Source organism: Rousettus aegyptiacus, unplaced genomic scaffold (assembly GCF_014176215.1).
Source record: "Rousettus aegyptiacus isolate mRouAeg1 unplaced genomic scaffold, mRouAeg1.p scaffold_m13_p_8, whole genome shotgun sequence".
Lineage (NCBI taxonomy): Eukaryota > Metazoa > Chordata > Mammalia > Chiroptera > Pteropodidae > Rousettus > Rousettus aegyptiacus.
The window spans coordinates 40,447,524-40,473,900 of NW_023416311.1; the positions used below are offsets into that span (position 1 = coordinate 40,447,524).

The following is a 26,377-nucleotide window of genomic DNA, read 5'->3' on the forward strand; positions in this document are numbered from 1 at the left end:
AATTTATCATGTAAATGTTAATCAAAACAAAGCAAGGAGGGCTATAAAATTACCAAAGTTAACAAAGGACATTAAATAACTAAAAAAAATCAATCCATCAATAAGACAAAGCAATACTAAATGTTCTAATGTATATACACCAAAAACAAAATATGCGAAATATGTGAAGCAAAAATTGATGGAACTAAAAGAAGTAGACAAATCTACAACTATAGTTAGAGACTTCAAAACCTGATTCTCAACAATTGCTAGAGTAACTAGAAAGAAAATTAGCAAAAAATATAGAATATTTTATCATCATCATCAGTGAAAAGAATCTAATTGATCTTAACAGAACACTCCACTCCACAACAGAATACACATACTTTTTAAGCACCCACAAAACATATACCAAAACAGACCATATTCTGGGCCATGAAACACCCCTTGACAAATAAAAAAAGACTGAACTCATACAGAATATATTCTCTAACCATAATGGTAACAAACTAGAAATCAGCAACAGAAATATCAGATGAATATCTACAAACACTCAGAAACTAAACACACCTTCAAATAATCCATGAGTCAAAGAGAGAGCTCAAGGAAAATAAAAATATATATTGTACTAATTGAAAATAAAAATAGTGTATCAAAATTTGTGAGATACAGCTAAATCAATGCTGAGAGGAAAATTTACAGCTTCAAATGCTTAAATTTGAAAAGAGGAAAAATATCAAATCAATGACCCAAGAATCTCAAGAACCTCAGCCAACTGACACACCTTATGTAAAATTAACTCAATAGAGATCATGGAAATAAATGACAATATAAAACAATAAAATTTTACATAATAAAAAAAAAACTAAGCAAGGAGTTCTTAGATGAACTAGGGCAAGGGAAAGAGTTCTTAGGCTTGACATCAAGAGCAAAATCTATAACAAGAAAACACAATAAATTATTTTTCATCAACATGAAAAATTTTTGCTTTCCAAAAGCCCCTTATTAAGAGTATGAGGAGATGGTCAAGATGGTGAAGTAGGTAAATGCTATGTTTGCATCCTCTCATGACCACATCAAAATTACAACTAAACTACAGAACCACCATCATTGAAGTCTAGCTGAACAGAAAGAAGTCCTACAACTAAGGACATGCAAAAGCCGCCATGTGGAGACTGACAGTAGGCGGTGGAATGCGCTGCTCCCACACCTGAGTGAGGCAGTTAAAAATTGGGAGAAATACTTGACCCCTAAAAGGGGTCCCAGCCCCAAATCAGGATCCCCAAACCAGGGTTCAGTGTCAGGAAGAAAAGTCCCCACAACTTCTGGCTGTGAAAACCTGTGAAGACTGTGGCTGAGTGACACGGATGGCTGCTGGAGTCCTAGGCATTCCTCTTAAGGGGCCCATGCACAGACTTACTCGCTGAAGGACTTACTCACTCTGAGCTCCAGTGCTGGGGCAGTGCTTGATAGGCCCCAGATATATATGGAGAGGAAGTGAATTGTATAGCTTTAAGGCAAGGGCTGGAGGGGCATCTTTCTCCCAGACAGAGGGCATCATTCCTTTGTTAAGCCCTTCCCACTCCCAGCCTGCATGTACAGGCAGGAGCCACATGAATCTCCATTAACCTAACACCGTTCACTCTGCCATAGTGATTCCCTGAGACCTGCCCCACACAACTTGCAGACCTACCCATGACATTTCCAGTGGCTTTTCTATATAAATGGCCTGTCTTGGCTCATGCTACAAACTTTCCTAAAATCTCTGAAAAGTTCACACACCCCAAACAAGCAGCATCTGGCCTCAGCATGCCCTAGACGTCTTGGTGAGTATCCCCAAGCCTGGCTGTGGCAGTAGCCAGCCCCAGTTCAAGGCTTGGCCACTCCCAGGCACCTCCAAGCCCCATGCAGATGGCAGCCACCTGTGGATTGCTTTGTGAATCATTTCAGGTGATCCAAAATACTATTTTGAAAGGACATGCAGACCGTGTTAGAGTAGGACACAGTCTGCAGCTTAACCTGGCCTATGGTGGGGCCCCTCCGAGAAGGCCCTGGAGCAGGCATGCCCAGTGGCCAGCTTCTACTGGAGCAGAAGCACCACCCAGCTGCCTTTACAGACCATACATCCAAAGGGCAGACTGGACAGACAGCAGAGCCCCTGCTAAAGCAAATCCTGCTCTGTAAGGTCAGCCTCTGCACAACAGCTCCTCCACTGTAGTCATGGCCAGTCCTCACAAACAATTAGCCTGAGGGACAGCCCCTCCCACTGACATGCAAATAGCAACCAAGGCTCAACTACAACAGGAGGACACACACAATCCATACAGGGGACACAACTAGAGCACGTGGCTCAGGTGACCAGGGAGACTGCCACTGGGCCCACAGGACACCTACTATATAAGGGCACTCTACTAAGATCGAGAGAGATAGCAGCTCTATCTAATGCATAGAAATGAACACAGAGAGGCAGCCAAAATGAGAAAACAAGGAAACATGTCCCAAGTGAAAGAACAGTGGAAAACTCCAGAAAACAAACTAAATGAAATGGAGACAAGCAACCTACCTGATGCAGAGTTCAAAACACTGGTTATAAGGATGCTCAATCAACTTAGGGAAAGAGTCGATGAACTCAGTGAGAACTTAAAGAGACAAAACACAAATATGGAGATAGAAAACAAAAAAGAATCAATCAGAAATTAAAAATAACTGAAATAAAGAATAGAGGGAATCAACAGTAGATTAGATGAAGCAGAGGATCGAATCAGCAATTTAGAAGATAAAGTAGCAGAAAACACCCAATCGGAATAGCGACAAGAAAAAAAGAATTCAAAAAAAAAGAGAGAATAGTTTAAGAGTCCTCTGGGACAACATCAAGTGTACCAACAACATTCCCATCACAGGGATGCTAGAAAGAGAAGAGACAGAGCAAAGAATTGAAACCCTGTTTCAAAAAATAATGATGAAAAACTGCTCTAACCTGATGAAGAAAATAGATTCATAAGCCCAGGAAGCACAGAGAGTCCCACACAAGATGAACCCAAAGAGGCAACACCAAGAAATATCATAATTAAAATTAAAAGTTAAAGACAAAAAGAGAATTTTAAGAGCAAGAGAAGAGAAGTTATCTACCTACATGGGAGCTGATTTCTCAACAGGAACCTTGCAGAAAATATTGGCACAAAATATTCAAAGTGATAAAAAACTAGGACCTACAACCAAGATAATTCTACTGAACAAAGTACCATTTAGAATCGAGGACAGGTAAAGAGCTTCCCAGACAAGAAAAAGCTAAAGGAGTTCATTGCTACCAACCTAGTATTATAGGAAATGTTAGAGGGACTTCTTTAAGAAGAAAAAATTTAAAAATTAAAATATGAATAATAAAATAGCAATAATTACATATCTATCAATAATTAAACATAAATGCTCCAATCAAAAGATAGGATGGCTGAATGAATAAGAAAACAAGAAGATCCTTACGTATGTTGCCTACAAGAGACTTACTTCAGATCAAAAGACAAATACAAATTGAAAGTAAAGGATGGAAAAAGATGTTTCATGAAAATACAAACAAAGAAACAAACAAAAAAGCTAGGATAGCAAGACTTATACCAGACAAAATAGACTTTAAAACAAAAGCTCTAATAAGAGACAAGACAAGATTATCCAACTTCTGGGTATTTATCCAAAGAAACCAAAAATACTACTTTGAAGGGACATGAGAATCCATATGCTCATTGCAGCATTATTTACAATAGCCAAGATATGGAGGCTACCTGGGTGTCCATCAATGGATGAATGGATAAAGAGGTGGTACATATATACAATGAAATGTTACTCAGCCATAAAAAAAATGAAATCTTGCCATCTGCAACAACATAGATAGTAGACCTATAGGGTATTGTGCTGAGTGGAGTAAGTCAGAAAAAGAAAGACAAATGCCACATGATTCTACTTACATGTGGAATCTAAAGAACAAAATAAACAAACGAAACAGAAACAAACTCATAGATACAAAGAAAATTGATGGTTGCCTGTTGGGAGGTAGGCTGGGGGTATGGGTGAAAAACGGGAAGTGATTAAGAGGTACAAATTGATAGTCACAAAACAGTCATGGGAATGTAAAGTATAGCAAAAGGAATATTGTCAATAATCTTGTAATAACTAGGTATGTGTCAGATGGGTACTTGATTTATTGGGGAGATCATTTCACTATGTTATATAAATGTCTTATCACTGTGTTATACATCTAAAATTAATAAAATATTGTATATCAACTACAATTGAAGAATGAAAAAGTTATTTAAAAAAATAAATCACCCAAATCCTCAGCTTTGAGGGGCCTTTGGGTTATATAGTGCCTAGAACAAGAACGGAACTAAGAATAATTATATGTTTATATTTTTTAAAAAATAGAGCATGTACTTGGAACAGAATGTAGAAGCCATTTTGTGTGTGTGAAATCAAAGAAAAAAATATTTTGGTTCATAGTGTAATGAAATGTAAAACATTAAATAAAAGGATGAGAAGTCAAGCTATATACTGGGGTAAATATCTGCAAACCACCTATCTGAAAGAATTAGTATCTAAAACATATAAAGAACTTAACAGAAAAAAAAATAATCCAATTCAAAAATGTGCAAAAGACATAAAGACACATTTCACTGAAGAGGATACACAGATGTCAAACACAAGAAAAAAACTTCAACATCATTAGTTATCTGAGAAATACAAAATAAAACTACAATGTATAATCACTATACACCTATTGAAACAGTTAAAAAAAAATTGTGACAACTCCAAAAGCTGGCAAGGATTTGAAGAAAGTGGATCTCTAATACATTGATGATGAAAATATAAATGATACAACCATTCTAGAAAATGGTTTGGCAGTTTCTTATAAAACTAAATGTACAACTACCATATAACCCAGCAATTACACTCCTGAACATTTATTCTAGAGAAATAAAAACTTATGCTTATGCAAAAACCTATACACAAACGTCTATACCAATTTTATTTGTAAGAGTCAAAAACTAGAAACAACTCAGATGTCTTTCAAAAGCTGAATACTTAAGCAATTTGTTTTATATACAGACCATGGAATACAACTTAGCAATAAAAGGAATTAATAACTATTAATACATGTAACAACCAGACTCAGTCTCCAAAGGATTATAGTGAGAAAAAAAATGAATACCAGAACATTACTTACTACATGATTCCATTTACTTAACATTTCTTGAAATAATAGAAATTATAGAAAATAGTAAATGGAGAACAGATTACTGGCTGCCTGAGGGGCACAGTGTGGTCACAAAAGAAAAGCGGGTATAGTAAAACAGTAACGTATGTGAACTTTATGATGGACATATTCTGTATCTTGACTGTATGAATGTCAATGACCTGGATGTGACATTGTACTATAGCTATGCAATATATTACCATTGGGGGAAACCAGGTAAAGGGTACTTGGGATCTCTCTGTATTATCGTATAACTGCATGTAAATCTATTCATTTAAAAGAGAAGGGACATGAAGAAGAGAAAGATTATTACATGTATATAATTATGGAAAATTTCCTAAGTTCATTTTAACACCTCAATCTTACAAATATGATTGTGGCATTTAAAGCAAACCTACTCCTCTAAAAGGTCCTTATAATTCTAGTTGACTTTTCTGTATTCTTTGTTTCCTAAAATGATACATTCAGAATGAAGCATGAGTAAGAACTTTTCTAAACCTTTCACATCGAGAAGAGCATTTTTCAATTTGATGTAATCTACTTAATCAGGTGAGCATTTCTCATTATAAACCTATATCACTGAGAAAGCAATATGTTATGAAATTATGAGCTCATATTTATGATACCTTAATAATAGCGTATGTATCTTTATGTGTACGTAATGAATCCTTTTGTTTAAAATAATAGATTCAGAGTAATTTTACATTTGTCTAAAATACAGAAGTCTCCATTATTTCCATTATAATGTATCAAGATTTATATCCTTAAGCAATATACATATGGAGTTTGCCAAAGGCAAAGGATGGCACCTCCAATTTAGGAGTACATGTCATTGGAAACATTCTATATACCTGTCAACAATAAGACCACCCATGATTGTATGAATGAGTGTTGGTGTGTGTGTGAGCGAGCCCTAGGATAGAAAGGGATCCTGTCCAGGGCCGGTTCCCAACTTGGGTCCTGACCTCCTGGGATATGCTCTGGCATCCTGTGACTCTGAACTGGAATTAAGTGTGCTGGAAAATAATTGTCTTATCATCTTTATTAATCTTTCTTAAATGCATATATAGCTCACATTTATTTCAATGTTTAATATTATGTTTTGAGTCTTTATTTAGAAAGTTGGTGATATTTTTATGACAAGAAATATGCAGCAGAAATTAAACTCTTGTTTATAGAAATCAGTCTGTAGTAAACTTGGTTTCATTACATCATTTTGCTTAAAGTGAGAGTTTCCATGAACGAACCTATCGATGATATTAAGTAAGGGCTTACTGTACATGGGTATCGGCCTTAATACAACAAGCATCCAATTTGAGGAGAAGCCTGGTGCTTTCTAGGATAGTAATGATTCCCATTTTTATGTAAATTCCATTAAGTTTATGAAACCTACACTTATCAGTACAAGTAGACTTTACCATAAATGCAATTCCACTTATAGTAGCAACCAAAATCATGCAAATACATATACCTTAGTCTAGGTTGCTATAACAAAATGCCATAGACTGCATGGCTTAACAATAACAAACATTTATTTCTCAGCATTCTGGAGGCTGTAAGTCTGAGATCAGGGCACCAGTATGGTCAGGCAAGGGCACTCTTCCAGGATACCGACTTCTTGTATCCTCGCATGGCAAAAGGGGGCAAGGGACTTCTATTGGGCCTTTTTCATAAAGGCACTAATCCCATTCATGGGGGTTTTGTCTTCATGACCTAATCACTTCCCAAACACCCCCCTTCCTATTACCATCAACTTGGAGGTTAAGATTCAACATAAGAATTTTAGGGAGACACAAACGTAACGTAAGGATAATTTTAACAAAATGTGTGCAAATCCTAGTTATTGAAAAACTACAAACATTACTGGAGTAAAATAAAGAAGATATCAATAAATGAAGAGATATAAAATGTCCATGAATTTAAAAGCTCAATGTTGTTAAGATGTCAGTTCTTCTGAAAGTGATTTAGACTTGGGGCAATCCAATTAAATTCCCACCAGGCATTTTTTTTTTTTAACACAAACTGACAACCTGATTCTAAAATTTAAATCAAAATCCAAAGGACCTAAAAAAACCAAGGCAATTTTTTTGAAAAAGTTGGAGAAGCTATACTACTTAACTTCAAGATTTACTATAAAACTACAGCAAAAAAGACAATGTGACACTGGCAAAAGGATAAACATATAGACCCATCAATTGACTCCTAACAAAGATGCCAGGGTAGATGACGCTGGAACCGAGAGACACCTATATGGAAACAAAATGAACTACCCTTACCTAACACCAAACACAAAAATGAACTCAAAGTGGATTATAGACCTAACTGTACATGCTAAAACCATCAAACTTCTAGATGAAAACACAAAAGAAAACCTTTGTCATCTTAGGATAGGTAAAGATTTTAGACAGAACATTAAAAGCATGACCATTTAAAAAAATTATAAACTGGACTTCATCAAAATTAAAATTTCTGTTCTTAGAAAGTTATCATTAAAAAAAAGATAAACTACAAACTGATAAAATATTTACAATACATATACCTGAGAAAAGACTTACATTCAAACTATATAGAATTCTTACTACTCAATAACAAGACAAAGAAATCTATACAAAAATGGGCAAAAATTTGAACAGATAATTCACAAAAGAATATATACATTTAAATATCCAGTAAACACATAAAATTGTGTTCAACATCCTTATGTTCCATTTCTTTACACCCATTAAGATGGCTAAAATGTAAAAGACTGGCAATACCAAGTGCTGGCCACGATACAAAGAAATTGCTAGTAAATGGAAAACTGGCAGTTTCTTACAAAGTTAAAAAATACACCTATCCTACAACCCTGGCAACCCATCCCCAAGTATTACCCAAGATAATTTAAAATATATATCCATACGATAATGTGTACATGATTATTAATGGATTTGTTCAAAATAGCCCCAAACTGGAAATAGTCCAATATGCATCAACATTTTGTGAGTGAATAAACAAATTGTGATATTTCCATATGATAAAATACTACCCTGTAATAAAAAAGAACAAACTACTAATACGTGGGTGAACCTCGAAATCATACTCAGTGAAATAAGCCTGACAGAAAAAAAGTACATCTATATGATTCCACTTTTATAAAATCCTAGAAAATGCAATCTATAGTGATGGAAAGCAGATCAGTGGTTCCCTGGGGCCAGGGTTAATGGAGGAAGGGACTGTCTGCCAAGAAGCATGAAAAAGTTTTTGAGAGTAATGAAAATGCTGTGTGTGTTGATTACGGGAGTGATCTCATTGGCATATAGCTATCAAAATTCATTGAACTGTACCATTTAAAAGGATACAGATTATACTATGTAAATTAGAAATTAATAACATTATTTTTTAAAAAAGATAAAATATACTAAACCCTGTAACAGAAAAATATGTAGGTGTAATGGGAGAACATCTTCAGCTGCCTGCTACTAATCACCTGCTTTGCCCTCCTCTAATCATTGGCAAGAACAGAAGGCAATAAGCCTCCCAGGACCAAGCCACACTATTACGTGCCTTATAGAGAAAGCCTCCTTTACTGTGACATCAATAAAGTATACAAAGACAATGTTAAGATCTCAGAAATGACCATTATATAGTATGGTACCCATATTACACAGATGTAAATATATTATCATATATCACACAGATGCAAATAGGTACATTTCTTGAATCAATATTGGAGTTGTCCTATATCCAGGATAACCCTACCTCCAAAAAGTATACCGTACAAATCACACTGCACAGAGTAACCCGTTAGTCTCCAGAGGACATCAAAAATCCAAAAATTACTGATCCAATGCCTTTCTTCAATGCTGCTGCTTTGCTAAATCATAAGAGGTACAAATGCTTTATTACAAATATCATAATTTGGGATACTTCCTAACTTATACCCTTAAGTTTAGATGCCACAAAAGTCAATCTAGTCTCACTGCTAGGGTGACATGGAACTTAATTATACTCCTTGAACTGCAAATTTGGTCAAAATACCTTATGATGGTCTCCATATCCAAGTTGTAAGATGTTGAGGGAAAACATCAATGAACATCCTTCGAACTATTTGCCATCTATGCACACCAAGAATATATAAAGTTAATAGTACAAGTTTGAGGACTCTGAAATGTAATTCAACTAATGCTCTCATAATTGGCAACACTCTAAAAAAGTACATCAACACTGTTTAGCATGTGCACATCTTTAAATACCATGATATAAAAGAGTAATTTTGCTAACAGCACAGTTCTTTGGCATTAGTAAAATCTTTATTTAATTTGTTAATGGTTCTGGTTTTAGCCAATTATTTATGAAGCAGAGAATACGTTCCTGTTTCATACAAGATTGATTAAGGGTCTCTTAGAGCTAAAGCTCTTTAAATTGATTGTTGCATCAACAGCTAATGATGTCACCTTTTTTTTTCCTGGAGAATTTCTATTTCAAGTTAAAGCAATTCTCTCTATATTTCTACTTTTAAAGAGGAAAAAAACGTTAATGATTGAATCCAGCAAAACTCAAGTCTTGAAATACATGAACCACAAAAAGGCTTAAAGTACAACCAAAATGAAAGCACAAAAAAACTAGAAAATAGAAAATGTAAGTCACACCCTCCTCACTTCACTGCTCTTTTCTCTAATAAATACAAATATCTCTTTTTATAAGAAAACCTAATAGACTGAACTTCAAATGGCACAATTTGTAAAGCACAGATATTGTGCATTTATTCATTCGACAACTGTTTATTGAGAACCCACTATCTGCCACAGGCCATTTAAAGTAGTAACAATATAGTAGTGAACAAAACAGACAAAAATTCCTGCCCTTGTAGAGCTTACAGTTTAGTAGTAGAGACAAACAATAATAATAATAAATAAATAAACATAAATAATGGGCCAGATAATAAATGTTATGGAGAAAAGTTAAGAAAGTATTACAGAGGTGGGGGCATGCCTCATTATGATAATCAGGGCAGGACTCATTGATTCATGAACAAAAAGCTGAAGAAGATGAAAGAGCCATCCATATGAAAATCCAAAAGACTTTCTGAGATAAAGAGATTAGAGGTATCCAAACTGAGCCAGGTAGAAGATGTTAACAGGTAAAGGTCAAGAAGATAGGTAGTGGGCCCAGGGGGATAATAGATCATATAGGGCCTTAAAGACAATTGTAAGAACTGTGATTTCTATTGTAAGTGACATTGAAAGCCTTAGGTGGATTTGGAGCAGAGAAAGGATAAAATAAAATTAAAAATTTAAAAGAATCACTTTTGGAATTCCTAATCTGGTATTGCAAATAAAAATTATAACCTAGACAAATATTTAAAAAACAATCATTTGAAGGCATTGGAGAATGACTAAATTCTCCAGGAAAGGAATTTGACTTGTGAAAAAATGGAACCTACTCAAGGCAAGAGATTCATACTTATGACTTATGACTCTTCCCAATCTGTACTGCATAGGGTGATTAAAACTCTTCAATAGAAAGCTTCGAATTTGGCTTGAGGGGTCAGCAATCCCATTCCTAGATATTTACCCAAGGGAAATAAAAACATATGTTCACAAAAAGACTTGTACACAAATGTTCATAGCAGTCTTATTCATAATCACCGGAAACGAAAACAACACAAATGTCCACGAACAGGAATACGTACAGTGATATTTTCATACAACAGAATACCATTCAGCAACAAAACAATTACTAATACAAAGAACAACATAATGAATCCAAAAAAAACCAAAAAACAAAAAACCCATGCTGAGAGATATTATCCAGACACATTTATTTGAGTCTATTCATATTAAGTCCAAGAACAGACAATACCAATCAATCTATAGTGATGGAAAGTGAGGGTGGAGGGAACTGAACCTGGGCACTTTTTAGGTCATGAAATTTTTCTCTTATTTTGTTATGGATAATAATAATATGGGTGTTTATTCTGAAATTCATCAAACTGAACACTAAATCTCTGCATTTACCGCAGGTAAATTATATTTCAATAAAAAGTAGTAAATAAATATAGCAGCATTTAAACCTCACAAACATTTATACTCAGTTAATTCCAGCACATGGAAAAACTTTCTTTTCCTTAGGGTCTCAGAGAAAAGATATATATCGATAATATTTGATAATTTGATATATTGATAATATTCTACATTTAGTTTAGTAGAAATATGTGTAAAGACACTCTAAACAGAATTCTAGTAGTAAAATTAAACATAGTATTCAAGTTCAGTCTGCAAAGGGTTTCATAATCTAATAAATGACATGACCATATGGGCATCATAACAAAAATCAAACAGAAAACCCTTTTAGAAGGACACTGTTGACATAGTCAACACTGATGGAAGAGAGAATACAAGTTCTAATATGCGGTAGTGACATTTCAGTCTCAAGTCTCCAAAGAGATTAAGATAAAGTATATTTTTTTAAAAAAGTAAGATGGGATAAAAATTTTAAATCCCTTCAATCATATCCCCAAAAAAGCTATCACTAAAATTAATTTTTCAACCTGCCTCTCAATAAATAATAAAAGATAAAAAATAAATAATAAAAGATAAAAAATTGAATTAAAAATAAGTACCTTTTGATTTTTAACTTATTATTTAATTGAATCTGACTGAATTTAGAGTTATTACCCACAGATGTTCCACTGAATGCACCACACAGTTCATGAGTGAACCTCTAAATTTCTCTCAAGTAGTCAGGCATTGTAAATATACCTTTTGTTCATTATATAATAAGTTATTGCCATATATTTTGTTAAAATTTAAATGACATGATCTATATTCACACATGGCTATTTTTCTCACCATATCCTAAATAGTTATCAAGGCAAAAGGAAGATGACATTATAGCTGCCAGAGGGAGCATGATATTAAAAAAACAAGGCTTAAGAGAGAGACTTGATTTCCATCTCAGCTTTACCATGGACCACTGGGTTAACATGGAAAAGTTACACTTTCTAAAGTTTTATTTCCTTCTTTTTCAAAGATATAAAACATATACACACACAACTATGTAAACCACCCTTTATATTGCCTGACAAAAAATTTGCAGGTATTATCTAAGTGGTAGCACAGTATAATGGCTTAGGAGTGTGACTACGTGCGTCAAATCCCAACTCTGCCACTTAGCTGTATGACCATGGACCAATTATTTAATCTCTTGAAGCCTCCATTTTATTTTAAATATAAACTAGAACTATTACTGGGTTTTATGAGATATAAAGCAATTAGTAGAGCAGCTGGTCAAAAATAAATAAAAGAAATGTTAGCTATTATTATATTATCTTAATTAAGCATTAAAGGCATTAAAATAATGCATTAGCTATCCTCTCATATAGTGTAAATTGGCAAAAAATTTCTAGCATTCTCATGGGGCCTATTTGCAATTAATTATGTTCTTCCACCTTCTTTTTTGCACATTTTACATGACATCTGATTAAACCACTTCTAAAACAGAAGTTAATGTAATGTAACATAATATGGGAAAGAAGCATTACTTTAAAAAAAGAAACTATCATCCAGAAGATATTGAAAAGTGACTTACTATTGGGAGCATAAAAAGAAATATTTTTAACTGTACGGATATATTGTACTTGTACAAATGCAAGAAAAAATGGACCCTATAAAATAGAAGAAAATTATAAATAGAGAACAGGCAATATCAAAAGGCAAGTGGAGATTTCTTTTAATGAAAATAGTTGAAAGAAGAAAGAATATCACGGATATAAAATGAAAAACTTAAAATCTATACAGGATGTAGGAAAAGTGGAAATTGAAATGAAAATGAAGCAATGATGAGAAAGTCACTTGAGAGCTCTCAGAATGAAGAGAAGAAAGAAAGAAAGAAGAAAGAAAAGAAAGAAAGAAAGAAAGAAAGAAAGAAAGAAAGAAAAGAAAAGAAAGAAAGAAAGAAAAGAAAGAAAAGAAAGAAAGAAGAAAGAAAGAAGAAAGAAAAGAAAGAAAGAAAGAAAGAAAGAAAGAAAGAAAGAGAGAGAGAAAAGAGAAAAAGAAAGAGAGGGAAGGAAGGAAGGAAGGAAGGAAGGAAGGAAGGAAGGAAGGAAGGAAGGAAGGAAGGCAGGAAGGCAAGCGAGAAGAGAAGGGAGGGAGAGAGGGAGGGAAAAGGACAACAATAAACACAATAAAAATGAATTTTCCAAAAACCTACATTTAACAATGATGAGACACTGAATGCTTTCTCTCTCAAACTGAGAACAAGGTAGGATGTTTCAAACTTACCACTCTTATTCAACATCATCATATTAGAGATCCTGGTAAGTGCAGTAAGGCAAGAAATACAAGTAAAAGCTGAAAAGACTGTAAAGGAAGAAATAACACTGTCTCTTCATGGACATCATGATTGTCTACAAAGAAAATAACAAGGAATCCACACAGAAAAAAATGCTATAACTAGTTAGTGAGTTTATGGTCATAGAATACAAGATCAATATACAAAAATCAATTGTGTTTCTATCTACTAGCAATAAACAATTAGAAATCAACATTTTAAAACCAGTACCATTCACAACAACTCCAAAATAAACTAAATACTTAGGTACAAATCCAACCAAATACGTGCAGTATCTTTATGTTAACGAATGAAAAATAATGACATAAGAAGACATACACAAATGGGAGAGACATACTCAATACTGTTAAGAAGTCATTTCTCTACAAAGTGATCTATAAATTAAAAATAATCTCAATTAAAATGTCAGCGAGATTTTTTATAACTTCTATGGTTTTCAAATTTCTATGAAAAGGAAAAAAAAACTAGAATAACCAAAACAATGAAAAAGAACAAAGCAGACTCATACTACCCGATTTAAAGAGTTACCACAAAGCTTACAAAGCTACATAATTAAGGCGGTGTGATATTGGCATAAAGATAGACAAATAGATCAATGGAACCAAATAGAGACTTTAGAAAAAGACCTATACTAAAAGATGTACGTCAAATGATTTTTGACAAAGGGGCAAAGGCAACTCAGTGACAAAATCATGTTATCAACAAATTAAGCAGGAACAAATGAACATCCATATGCAGAAAAAAAGAACTTTGACCCATACCTTATGCCTTATACCTCAAACTGGATCTCAGACCTAAATGTAAAACATAAAACTATAAAACATTCAGGAAAAAAAAAAAAGAAAATCTTTGTGACATTACATTAGACTACAAATTCTTAAATACAAAACCAAAAGCAGGACCAATAAAAGAAAAAAAAAAACTGACATATCAAACTTCAGCAGAATTAAAAGCTTTTGCTCTACAAAAGACATTGTTAAGAAAACGAAAAGAGATCTATAGACTAGGAGCAAACATCTGCAAATCCCATATCTGACAAAGGGCTTATACCTAGATTATATAAAGAACTCACACACACACACACACACACACACAGAACTCACAAAACTCAATTAAAAACACCCTACACACATTGTAACAACCAAAAAAAAAAAAAACTATGCATTTCCATATGCTAGTATTTATACCTGTAATTGTCCTTTATATTATCATAATGGGACTTTTACCTGTCACAATGTGCAAATACAGGCCAGAGACTTGGACACGTCACCAAAGAAGATATATGAATGGCAAGTAAGCACATAAAAAGATCAATGTAATTTTTAGAGAAATGCAAATCAAACACAAGCCTAATAGAATGATTTTCATGAAAACAACTGTCAATATCAAGTTCTAACAAGGATTTGGATCTACTGGAACTCGAAATGCTGGTGGAATGCAAAATAATACCAATCCTTTACAAATTCTTTCAGAAAATAGAAAACGGGATGGGAGGGCACTTTCCAACTCATTAATGAGGCCAGTATCACCAAAGACATCACAAGAAAACTACAGGCCAATATTCCTCATGAAAATAGATTAAAAAACATTTAACAAATCATTAGGAAATCAAATACAGCAACACATAAAAAGGATTAGACACCATGACCAAGTGAAATTTAACCCACGAATACAAAGTTAGTTGAAAATCTGAAAATCAATTATTTAATATGACATACTAACAGAAAAAAGGGAAAAATCCATATGATCATCTAACCTCCATTAAGTGACTAAAGGTAACTAAAGAGTTTTGTGACGCTACTTTATATTTTTCCCAAAGTGTTCATTTTGTTCACTATTTGCTACACAATAAATATTGACTACCTATGGCATGCAAGTCACTCTGCTAGGCACTAATACAGACACATGAAAATAAATAATTATGTGATTAGGTAAAATTATAGTAAGTTTATACATAAGCACACAGTTAAAAAAATACCATACTCTGTCCAAGGCCTCAAGTGGAGGGGTGGGGAGGGGAGACCATCTCATTCCTATCCTTAAGTTACAGAGGTATATTTTAAATTGCAAGTTAAAATTAAATCACATGGTGGTAGTAAATTTATATGGGAATGATTTTATAGGAATACTGTATATAGACTTTGTTTTGCCTGACTCTTCCTCTCTAGAGAATATTATCACCTTAAAAACTTTTTAGGTATAATAATAATCTATGCCATACATTACTAAAAAATAGCTTTGATGTAACATATTCTATACCTTATGGGGAGCAAGAATCCTCTGCCTGAATTTTTCAACTGTTTCTTGACCCAGAGAAGACCAAGCGCTGACAAATGCTTCTGCTTTGTCTTGACTAAGATGAATGTTCTCTAACTGCTGCTGCAGAGCTGCTGGCTTCACGTTGTGATATACTGCCTATTGAAGAGAAAAAAATTTACTTATATCTCTAATATTCAGAGTTCTAATATTCTTGATCTATACTCAAACATTAAATTATTTTTAAATGATTTAAATCAAAAGAATATTTTATATTTCTATTGCAGAAATGTTTTATTATTTTACAAATAATACACCATTCCAAGGTCTGAAAGATTTAGGATTAAATGGCCTAAATTATTCAGGCTAAACTTTTTCGGTTTTGCCTGTGGTTTAAGTAATCCTAAGTCCACCTAACAAAAATTTCTTTGCTTTAGTCTGTAAACAGTACCTAATTAAAATTTCATTTCCTTATTTCACTTAATTAGTTCAAAGAAGTATACAACAGTTTTGTTTCTCAACTAACAAAATTTTTCCAAGAAGCACTTTTCTGAAACTACTTCCCTTCTACTATCTTCCTAAGTAATATATAATTAAAAATCATAAAATTTTTAACAGTGCTCTCTGTTCTATTTCTTACATTATTCTGGAACAACCTTCTCATAAACCCCATGCTGCTCTGTCCTATCCCATTCCCCTTTTCTTCTGTTGAAAGCCCACTGAGGATAGACATCTTTATGACCTGTAATCTGTGTAAGGCCATATGTACTAGATGCCTAGCAGCTTGTCATTTTAACGGCATTGTTCACTAAAATGCTCATGAAACTAAAATATTATTTAAAATTTTATTTTACAAGTATTCTACTTAATTAACCAATAGGAATTTTGTGGGCATCTATTTTAAGCCCAGCAATATGCAATGTTTATAGAAGATGCACACACACACACAAAAAGATGCTGGCCGCTAGTGAAGAAGACATAACTGACAAACCATGAAATAATGAAACATTAACAATGTGCTCTACCATGATGAGTCAAGGATAAAAGGAATCCAAACAAGGGGAAGACTGCAAGTATAAAGGGTCACAGCTGCAATGGCAGAAGTTGTGACTTACCGGGAACTTAATCAATGAACTGAATTTAGGTGAAAAGAGGGATGCAGAAAGGCAGCTCAGTAGGAAGAAATAGTATGACACAAAGTCATTTGACAACTACTTCTCTTCTAAATGTTTTATCATCTTAGTCAAATAAATCCCCCCAAATAAGTTATTCAAATTTTTAAATAAAGTGTTCATCTTTCCAAATTATTATACCAAGTAACAATCAATTAAAAATTAACTGTCTCAAGTCAATAAAGTCTTGATTCATATCATCAAATACCTTACTCATGTTACTCAACATTAAGATTGTTTGGTAGAAAGCAAAACTGGGTGAGGGGGAATCATACATTCAATTTTTTTTTTTTTACCACATTGAAATTTTTGATTAAAATATGTTCACAGCTTCCATCATACATTTTAAAAAACATAAAATATTATAGAGGTCATACTACTGCAAACATGCAGTAAACAAACCATGGTTGAAAAATTGGGGGCAACAAAAATACCTGTTCTAAAACGAATGATATTGTTTCAAGAACTAGATGAAGATCTTGTTTCTCTAGAGAAAATGCAGCTTGAAGTTTTTCTTCCTCTTCTTCACTGAAACTATTCTCAGCCTACAACACATAAAACAATCTATTAGCACATATTCGGGTATTCAAAACTCAGATACTTGACAGAAGATTCATTTATATACGGAATGAGAGCTTGAAAGAAAAAGTGAATCCATGGTGAAAAAAGCTGATCTGTTTGTAAATTTCCAAATCTCAAAATCACAGTACAGTTCAATAACTGGAACTTACCAAACGAGATTCATTTTTAAAAAACAGTGTTGTAAGTTCTATGATTTATAGGAAGTGGAAAATAACAGTAAATACCATAACAAATGGACATTTAGGAAAAAAAACTTGAAAGTTAAACCTCAAAATGTTAACAATAATTAATAGTAATTTCTATCCTCATTCATTCAAAAATATTGACGGAGTATATATTTTGTGTTACAGAGACAGTTAATGTCCTCAGGTATACTGCAGTTAAAAAGACACAAAAACAAATAATTATTCAAATAATATCCATTTTGATGAGTTCTGCAAAAGTCAGATATTATAAGAGTATATGTAAATCAAGAAATTGTCTTTTTGATAACTTCAATAATTTTCAAAACTTAAACATTACACAATTACTTTTATAAGCAATATATGATAGAAAGGAGATAGCCCCTGAATATAACCTCTAGCTAGTCTCCTTTCTTTCATTTCCAAAATAATCTTCTTGATCTAAAGATACTGATTTATCAAGTATGAAAAATATATACAGAAAAATGTAAAACAGCTTTTAAATAGAATACCTTATCCACACATACTAAAAACAACATTCTCTGCTGCTGCCTCTCCCAACAACAATATGAAGGAAGTTTCAGAAGTCCTATGAGTCCCTGCCTTGATAGTTTAGAATGATGTACAACTAAAGTTATTCAACTGAAGCCATATTAGAACTCAAACTGGCATATTTTTAGTTTTTTGGAGGCTAGTCATGAGGACTCCCGGAGAGCTTTTTTATGACTGAGAAAAGTATAAACCCATTTGGCCAAAATGCCAATTACTTACCTGAAGAGTGATGTTTTGACTTGAAAGTTCCAGATTTCCTATGATTACCATATATTTTCTTGATATAATGAGCTACAGCACCAGATTTTATCAATGTAAGAAATATAACAGCATTACTTATGCATAATTACTGCACCACATATTGCATTTAAATCCATCATTATTTACAATTTAATTTTCAAGTTGGTCAATCTGATTCCTTTTAATATACACCAAAATATGCTGTTTTGAAAATTTTTTTTTAAATAAGCATGTAGAAAAATAAACTTCAGTGTCCCCAAATATGTACGAGGAAGTGAGATTTAAAAAGAGAAAAAAAAGAGAGAGAGAGTGTGCACACGCACAACAAAAGGAATATTCTCAAGATATTCAAAGACAATATATTAATACAGTGGTTGAGAGTGAAGGGAAACAAGGGGATATTTATATCCCCCCATCCACCAGTACATCAGTCATGCACACTTAAAATAAAGAGGAGTTTAAAATGAGTGAGCAGAACAGCATATGGAGAATATAGCTATAAAACAAAATTTCAAACGCATATTCAATACATCTTGCTACAAAAATGACTATGGGTAGATAAATATTAAATGTAAATTCCTCTATTTGCTTTCAAACAGCAGTAGTTTAACTTCTTTCTACCTACCAACAGCAACCCGCACACACCTGGGAATTAAAGAGAAGGTAAAAGAGATATAGTCTTTCTTATCCTCTCAATGGGAGAAAATTAATACCCATGTTTATAAAGTTCTACAGATTAAGTATCCAAGAAATTTTAAAATGGGAAGTGGGATGGTAATTTTTTCTATATTAAAAGAACATATGCTACAAACATATATACACAGGCAGAAAGGAAGAACAACACTTAGAAAGGATAAGGTAGTCCTAATATGGATTGATGTGGAAAGATCACCGATAAAAGTGAGTGAAAAGATAAATAGGGCAAATATACAGTATGATACCACTTATAAAAACATACAGGCAAATGACATATTTCTATGTGTGTGCACATCTGTATTTATTAATACATGGGAAAAGATCTGGAAAGATAAAAACTGAATCAATAACAAGTCTACCTCTAGAAAGTTGCGATGGTTTTATTCTGCTCATTCTTTAACACTCCTCCCTTCAAAACATGGAGCCTATTTTCCTTTCCCTTGAATGTGAGCCAAACCTAGTGACTTACTTCCAACAAGTAGAATGCAGTGAAAACGAAGCTATGCAACATCCAAGGCTAAGTCATAAATAAGACAGCACCTCCTTTGCTAGGATCATTTCTCTGGGAAAAGCCAACCTCCACGTCCAGAAGAAAGGCCTGTGTGGCAAAGAACTAAGGCCTCCCATCCACTGCTGCCCACAGCTGGCCATACTGGAAGGAAATCCTCCAGCCCCAGTCAAACCTTTAGGTGACAGCAGCCCCAACAAACAGCAACCTCATGTGCAACCCCAGGCCAGAACCACCCAGCCAAGCCATTCCTAAATTCTTGACCTAGAAGAACTGTGAGGCATGTTTATTGTCATTTTAAGCTGCTAAATTTGGGGTTAATTTGTAATTCAGCAATAGATAACTAATACAGGAGAGAATTTAGATGTAGGGGGGACAAGAGTTAACCAAGGGGGCATTTCCATTTGTCCACACTGTTTAAATTTTTTAAAACAAAAACTTATTCATAAGTTATTTGTGAAATTTAAAATGTTATTATAATGTTTAATTAAGCACTCTAAATAGTTTGACCTTTAAGGGCACCAAAAAGGCAAATTAAAAATTCATTCTTCTAACTTTTTTTTTTTTAAAGAAGTCATTTTCTTAACATGCATGACGAGAGACTAATCTCAATTCCACTTATGGTTAGAATCAGGTCACATCCCTCAGAAAATTATAGAGGTCTTCTACTCTAAGACAATAGTGTATTATCTAAATAATTATGAAAGTAATTTGGTTTTTAAAACTCAGAGTATGGATTTTGAGACAGAGAGGATTATGGTCCAGAGTCCAAGCTCTGATTCACATACAGTAATACACACATACAAACACCACAATGGAAGAACACAAGCTACTAGTACTCTGCATACGTCATAACTTAAAGTGTGTATATAGATACATAATTCTCACACAATAAACAAATTTTAAAGAAGCCTCCCACTTTATATTAAATACAAAATAAATGCATCTTCGGAAATAAGCTACCTTTTTCTTTTTTGTCCATATGTGGGGCCAATTCTTCTTTGTGCAGAACTGCCCTGCACATGTAAGACATTTAAAGTCCCAAGGCATTACATGTCTACAGCACCCTCCACACACTGTAACAACCAACAAAAAATCCTTATGTATTTCTATTTGCTGGGGTTTGTATCTCTGATTGTCCTTTATGTTACTATAATGAAACTTTTCTGTCATAATGGGAAAATATAGTGGTACATATAAGTGAATATATCAAATAAATGAACTTTTAAACTTTTAAAAGAAATATTTCTAAAATGTATGGTATTCATTCTAGAATTTTATAAACAAAGTATATTGGATTAATTTCTTGTGATGACTCAGGTCATAATTACAAGCACCAAAGTTCTGGGCTGAAATATCTTGAAGAACTCCTAAGATACATTGATGATGTCTTACTTCAAGGAAAAAAAAAAAAAAAAACCTCAGATGTCAGTGCTTTTATATTTTTTCTGTCTGAGTTTCATAATTCTTCCATTTCATTCCATGATCAGTAGTCAATTCTTGAAACTGCCTGAGTGCCTCATCATAGCAGCACCTTCATTCCCCCCTTTGCTGTTTCTAATCTGCCATGGCCAGGAACACAGATAGCTGATCTCTCAGAACTACACCTACGGCATGGTTATATTAATAGCTTTTGTGTACAGGCCTAAAAGTCTCTCCTATGTATCAAAGTATATGAGTTGTTTTAATTGCATGAGCTGTGATAGTTATTTTTGATATTCAGAAGCTATAAATGTTTATTCCTAAGTTCCCAGCTATGGTACCTTTCCATTCTTTCTTTCATAGCAAGCAAATATTCACATATGTATGTTCTGTCTTCAGCTCCTTCAGCTCTCAACAACCACTTCTCATCTCTACTGCCCTACCTCAAAGCATTCAAGCATCTCTGTGGAATGCTTTAGCCATTCAGTTACTCTAAAATAGATATTAACTTATTCTCAACTCCAGAGATGACTAAAAGGGTCAAAGACAAACCACACATCACATTTCTCTACGAATGTTCCATAGTCCTTCAGCATGATATTCAAGGTATTCAAGGTCAGAGAAAGACCTTGTAATTATGAAGCAAATATTAACAATGCAAATTAAAGTGAGGTGAGAATGCACTAAGTTTTAGAAGCACAGAAGGGAGAACAATAAATGACTGAGAGAGAGATTTAAAGTCCTTGAAAGATGAATACTAGTTTATTCAGTAAAGGGAAAAAGTTCATGGTATATTCTGGTGAAAAAGCACAGTCCAGTGTTACTGGAAGACTTGCACAGTGGCAAGAATATAGGTTGTGGCCATATTGTAATGTTATTATAATGTGAAGGATTTTGAACTTTTCTCCATGGGGCAATGGAAAGTCACTGATGGCTTTGATATGACCAGTTCTTTGTGTTTTTTTGGTTTTTTAGGAAAAAAAATTTAGAAAGATAAATGAAACCGAATTATGAAGAAGCAATAGGAAGGGAGAAGACTAGAGGCCTTGAGATACTATTTTGAGGGTAATTATTGTAGTCCAAAGGAGAGATAATAAGAATCTGAACTAGGACTATGAGGAGAACCTGGATTTGGGAGACACCTCAGAGGGAGAAAGGGCTTTGGGGCTGTCTCCTGGCCAGGAAAAAAGAGAGGAAAGAGTCCCAGTTCTTTTTTAATGGTGATGCATGGCACCAAGCAGAGTGATTAGTGGGTGCTCCATGAACATGCATTGGATGGACTTAAATTTTTATAACCTGATGAAAAAGTTAACTTAGATTGGTGACCAAGCAGTGAATCGCTAAACATTAGTACGTCCAAAATAACCACACCCTTGAAATAAAAGTGAAAGATAAAATGACAGATTAAATACTGATTGATAGCAAGACCACAGAATTATTTTTAAGAGGAAGAATGAACTCATAAAATCAAAATTTTCCCAAAGCATGTTCAACGGAACCTTAGTCCCAAAATATATACCATGATAAAACAGTTCCAAGGTCAAACACATTTGGAAAATTTTGCACACCACATTCACCTTTAAATATTTACTATAAACAGTACCATATAATATACTCTGAAAAGTTCCCCAATAAAAAAATCAACTTCAGTGAAGACAGTTTCCCAAACTTTTCACCATAGGACATTATCAAATTTTCTAGAGATCCAGTGTTCTCAAAGACACACTGGAGCACATTATACTTTGCAAAAAAAAAAAAAGTTTTTAAAGTAGAAACAGAGTTTCAGTAGAATCACAATTAAGTATAAGCTATAGAAATGCAAAAGTACAAACCTTCAGGTGAAGTTTTTGAAGAATCCGGGTGAGCAATCGTGGAAATCTTCCTATATCTATTGTATTTATCAGCGACACTGCTTTTTTCATGCTAAATTATTAAAACAAAGTTTAAAGTGAGTTTTCAAGTGAAACTGTACTTGTTCTGAGTACAGTTGTCTATACCTGCAGTTGTCTATAATTTCATTTTGACACTTCTGATTGCTACAAGGTAAGTCTTAGTGAAATAAAGAAAACATGATTGCCAATGAAGGAAGCTGGGCATTTCCAGATAGATGCCCCCGAAAAGCACATCTGTTGAAAAGGTTCATTTGGCAAATTTTCTCTTTCTTTGGGCAAGGCAAACTTCTAGGTTAAGCATACACTCTGTGAGGAATGGCGTTAATTTAGCAGGAGGTGTTAAAGTAACAACTTAATCCAAAATGGAACTTGGAAAAGGGGAGGAGGGAAATGGCTTTTCACCAAAAATATAAAGAATGTTGAATGGCAGATAATAGAATTTTTAAAAAATACTACATACAAAATGATTTGGGGTCACTACGTACACAGTTGTTTAAAATCCTGCTTCAATTTTAATAATCAACTTTATGTGATAAGAACAATTCTACTGAATCATATTTTTTATGTTTTACTGATGTGATGTGTGTTATCCAGGACACGGGTGTGAGGAAAGGAACTAGCTGTCAGAACTCCAGGAATCCAGGAAAAAGAAAAAACTTTAAAATGACAACTCGTGTCTTTAAGATTCCTGCCCAAACCAGGCACGAAAAAGTTATATTCCAACTTCCATTATTTGCCTATATATTTCAGCCCTTTTCTCACATCCACACAGAATTATTATTTAATTATTTTGAATTAAATAGAGTCGTTTTTACTTAAATAATTTTCTTTTAAAAGGGACTTTATATCACCACCATGGACAGCGGACCTTATCTACCATGGGTGGAAATTAACTAAAAAGAAATAGAATGAAAACAACAAAAAAAAATGTTTCCAGATTTTAACTACATAATGTTACCAACCCAAAACTCCTGGCCTGAGGTCTCTTCTACCTTGATTGAAAAGGGATATTAAGACGTGTTAAGTATTATATTAAAGACGGTGCGACACCAATGGGAGTCTCTCTCATAATCAGGTCTGAAAGAATTGAAAACGGAAACGGAACACCCTTCCACTTGAGTCGGCACTACTCCAGGCAAGCCTGGGGACTTCTGACTCTACACTCTGGGAACAGGGACAGAGACCACACACTGTCGTCCCGACCTCAGCTGCCAGCGCACTGAGACCCCACGCAGGTGAAGCACCGCGGAGGGGGAGGCGCCCACAGTCCCGTGCACCCCTGCGGGGTCCGCACTGCGACTCCGGCAGCCCCGCGCCCGCCCTGCCGAGCCGGGCCCCGCGTCAGCGCCACGGCGACAGACATGGGGCATCCTTGCGCCGGCCCTGTCCCCGACTATCCGCGAGCAGCCACCGCCAGTGCCCGACCGGGCGGCTACCTGGGGCTCTCGCGCAGGATGAGTGTCGCGGACGCCGCCATCCTCGAAGCTCCCTCGCCCGGCCTCAACCTGTCAGCTGCTCCGAGCCCAACCAATGGCGGCTGCGGCGGACGGGAAGCCGGAAGGGCCCAGCCGCGCAGCCGCCTCGGGCTTCCCGGCTCCTGCGGCCCTGGAGGCGCGAGGGCCGTTGGCGTTGTCCACGCTGGCTCTCTAACTTGTTCGGAGTTAAGGCTGTACGCATATTAATTCATTTATATTTCTATACTTACTTAAATATACCTGGATATGGATGTGTATGCTTTTATGTATTAGGTATGTAGTATGTATGTACAAACATACATTTAGTCGTAAGTACATATGCCTGTTATATATGTGTGTGTGTGTGTACGTGTGTGTACACACACGTACACACACACACACACACACACACACACACACACGTGTATAATCTGAAAAGTTTAAGCAATCCCGGCCATGTCTGGCCTTTGCTGCAGAGGGGAGGCGGTAGAACGCTCTCCCCTGAACAAGGCCAGGGCGCCATGCATCACCCCTCCAAGAGGTCATGCTGTCAGCTCCAGCCTATGAGCCCTGTACTATCAGCGCTTCCTGTACCCACTTCCCTGGATCCCTGCAGGGCGCCATAGGGAGCTTGCACTATGTATCTTCATTTGCTCAACAGTATTCCTTGAGCACTTACTATGTGCCAGGTACTGTGCTAGGCACTTGAGATATGAAAGACCAAAATTTCTGCCCTCTTTTTATTTGTTGTGCCCTCTTTGAGGTCCGGCACTGAGCTAGGGTCCTGTTTAGTGGCAGAAATGAAACACCGCAGAGGTTGCCATTAAGGATTTCACAAAAGACTCTCTGGGTTTGCAAATACCTTGGTCTACCTCAGAGAAAAACTTGTAATATGTTAAGTGGATTCAGAGGTGAGAACAGTGATAAGGCATCAGACGTATAATCAAGAAGTCTTCTCATAGCAGGTGGCATGAAGAACCTTGAATGATGAGTTGTGGCATGTGCACTCAATCTGGTGAAAAATGGGGTGCCATTAAATATTTTTGAGCAAAGAAATTTTTGTGATGAGCCGGGTTTTTTGTTGTTGTTTATTTATTTATTTGTTTTAAGATTACTGTCAGCAGAATGATGATTGGGTTGAAAAGAGGTAAGCAGAGAGCCAGATAGGAAACTATTGCAATAATCTATGGAAAGCAATAAAATCCTGTGGTAGTAAATGGCATTGCAGAATAAAAAGCTAGTAGATGGATTAAAGTTATATTTCAGCTGTAGAATCTTTAAGAGCTGGCAAAAGATTAAATTTCATTTTCCTACCTAATTACATTTGACTTAATTATTTAAATTAGTTGGCATTTCTAAAACAGCCTAAAACCATCCTAAGTGGAAAAAGAAGCCAGATTGCAAATTAAAAGTGAATAATCCCTACATGGATAATTGAGACAATTATACAGTGCGCTGAACACATACAAATACATTTAGTTCCACAACACTCCACATACTCCCCGGTTTGTGCAATATGTGAAAAAAGATATATGTGACTACATAAATTATAGGTTCTGATACAAACACATTACTTACCTGGCACAACTTTAAAAGGGTCCCAGGTCAATCACCTTTTGAATGGTTTCCCTTTTGTTTTGATTCATTGTCTGAAGTAGAGCCACTCACTAACCAGTTAAAAACATTTTGAATCTCTAATGAAGTTTACTTCCTCCTCAATTGTCTTCAAAACCATAGCTGGGATTTTGAGTAAAAAAGCATCAAGTCAGTTTGAGTCCTGAATCCCTGTAACCTGGAACAAAGCACTTAACATTACTGTTTCTCATTTCTGATCTGCATACTGAGAATGAGAACAATGTCTGCTCC

The 26,377-nt window shown here is 34.8% G+C and overlaps 1 protein-coding gene across 7 annotated transcripts in view; it reads right to left on the bottom strand.

Annotated features, from left to right (window-relative positions):
- COMMD10 (COMM domain containing 10) overlaps window positions 1-24,615 on the bottom strand; it is a 149,456-nt gene extending 124,841 nt beyond the window's left edge. For all 7 annotated transcript variants that reach the window (XM_016120882.2, XM_016120884.2, XM_016120885.2 and 4 more), the window contains exons 1-4: window positions 24,494-24,615; window positions 22,998-23,088; window positions 17,418-17,528; window positions 15,815-15,970 (exon numbers count right to left, since the gene is read on the bottom strand). In XM_016120882.2, the coding sequence (XP_015976368.1) occupies window positions 15,815-15,970; window positions 17,418-17,528; window positions 22,998-23,088; window positions 24,494-24,534 (399 nt within the window). In that variant the 5' untranslated portion in view covers window positions 24,535-24,615. The remainder of the gene's footprint in view (window positions 1-15,814; window positions 15,971-17,417; window positions 17,529-22,997; window positions 23,089-24,493) is intronic.
- Between the last annotated feature and the right edge of the window lie 1,762 nt (window positions 24,616-26,377).